This window comes from Empidonax traillii, unplaced genomic scaffold, assembly GCF_003031625.1.
Source record: "Empidonax traillii isolate 1590-97213 ecotype Southwest subspecies unplaced genomic scaffold, ASM303162v1 scaffold1673:size75607, whole genome shotgun sequence".
NCBI classification, from domain to species: domain Eukaryota; kingdom Metazoa; phylum Chordata; class Aves; order Passeriformes; family Tyrannidae; genus Empidonax; species Empidonax traillii.
In genome coordinates this window covers 72,288-73,390 of record NW_020956866.1, presented here as the reverse complement: position 1 = coordinate 73,390, position 1,103 = coordinate 72,288, and the positions used below count along the sequence as shown (strand labels likewise).

Here is a 1,103-nt window from a genome sequence, read left to right as displayed (position 1 = left end):
GCCCGTCCACCGCGTTCCAGTGCTGCAGCGGGGCGCAGGCCTGGGCAGGGGCACGGGCATGGCACAGGGTGGGTGCCCACCCCGTGGGTCACCACCCACGGGTGCCCACCCTCTCAGTCCCCTCCTCGCCCCACGCCGGCTGCACCCACCACCAGTTTGCCGTCCCAGCTGGTGACGGACGCGCCCAGCCACTGGTGAGACTTGTAGGTGTGGAATTCCAAGGTGCCCTGGGTCTCGGTCTCGTCCCCTGGGGGAGCGGGAGAGGGAGATTTTGCGTGTGCGGCACCCGCGCTGTGCCCACCCAGCACCACACGGTGCCCACGTACCCGCGGTGTCGATGGGGAGGGGGCGGCAGGGGGTCTCGCCGGGGGGCCAGGAGCAGAGGAAGACGGCACCGGGCTGAGCCACGCCGGGCTGGGAGGTGTTGGCTCGTGGAGCCCCCACAGCCACGCTGGGCCTGGGGGGCAGAGCGGGTGTCATCTTGGGGGGGTGGCCGTGCCCGACCCCGGCCCCCCGGGGTGTCCCTACCTGCCCTCCTCCATGAGGAAATCCAGGGCGAAGCCGAAATAGCTGCCGGGGGGTCCCGCGTACTCCCTGGGGGGTTCCTGGAGAAGCCCCAGGGTGGGGGGCAGGTGCAGCCCCCCGAGGAGCAGCAGCGCCCGCAGTAGCCCCATGGCCACCCCGAAATGTGGCCGCAGCCCCGGCATGTCCCGGGGCGGCCCCGGCTTATCTCGGAGGACGCAGTCGGGGCCGGGGACAGCAGTGATGGGGAGCACAGGAAGGGCCCCCCCGAAAGCACATCCGCTCCTGTGGGAGCCAGAGGGGTGTGGGGGGGACGCGCTGGGTCGGAGCAGGGTGGGGGACAGGGGGTGGCAGTGCCACCGGGGGACACTGGGAGGGCTGTGGGGACAGGGCCATGGCAGGGGGACAGCACAGTGCCCACCAGCAGCCTCCCGCCAGGGCCGAATCCAGCCCGCCCTGGGGTGCCGGTCTCGAGGGGCAGCTATTTCGGGGTGTGGGCAGCCCTGGCCAGCGGAAACGCGGCGGGGAGGGGGGAGGACAGCAGGGCACGGGGCCCCTGCATTGTCCCCAGTGTCCCCTCC

General features: G+C 72.6%; 1 protein-coding gene across 1 annotated transcript in view; it reads right to left on the bottom strand.

Annotated features, from left to right (window-relative positions):
• The window catches only part of LOC114070734 (integrin alpha-8-like), a gene marked incomplete at its 3' end in the record, with an annotated part of 2,708 nt that extends 2,001 nt beyond the window's left edge, over positions 1 to 707 (bottom strand). The window contains exons 1-4 of the mRNA XM_027908295.1: positions 529 to 707; positions 327 to 457; positions 150 to 247; positions 11 to 40 (exon numbers count right to left, since the gene is read on the bottom strand). Coding sequence (XP_027764096.1) covers positions 11 to 40; positions 150 to 247; positions 327 to 457; positions 529 to 707 — 438 coding nt within the window. The remainder of the gene's footprint in view (positions 1 to 10; positions 41 to 149; positions 248 to 326; positions 458 to 528) is intronic.
• Positions 708 to 1,103: the final 396 nt, after the last annotated feature.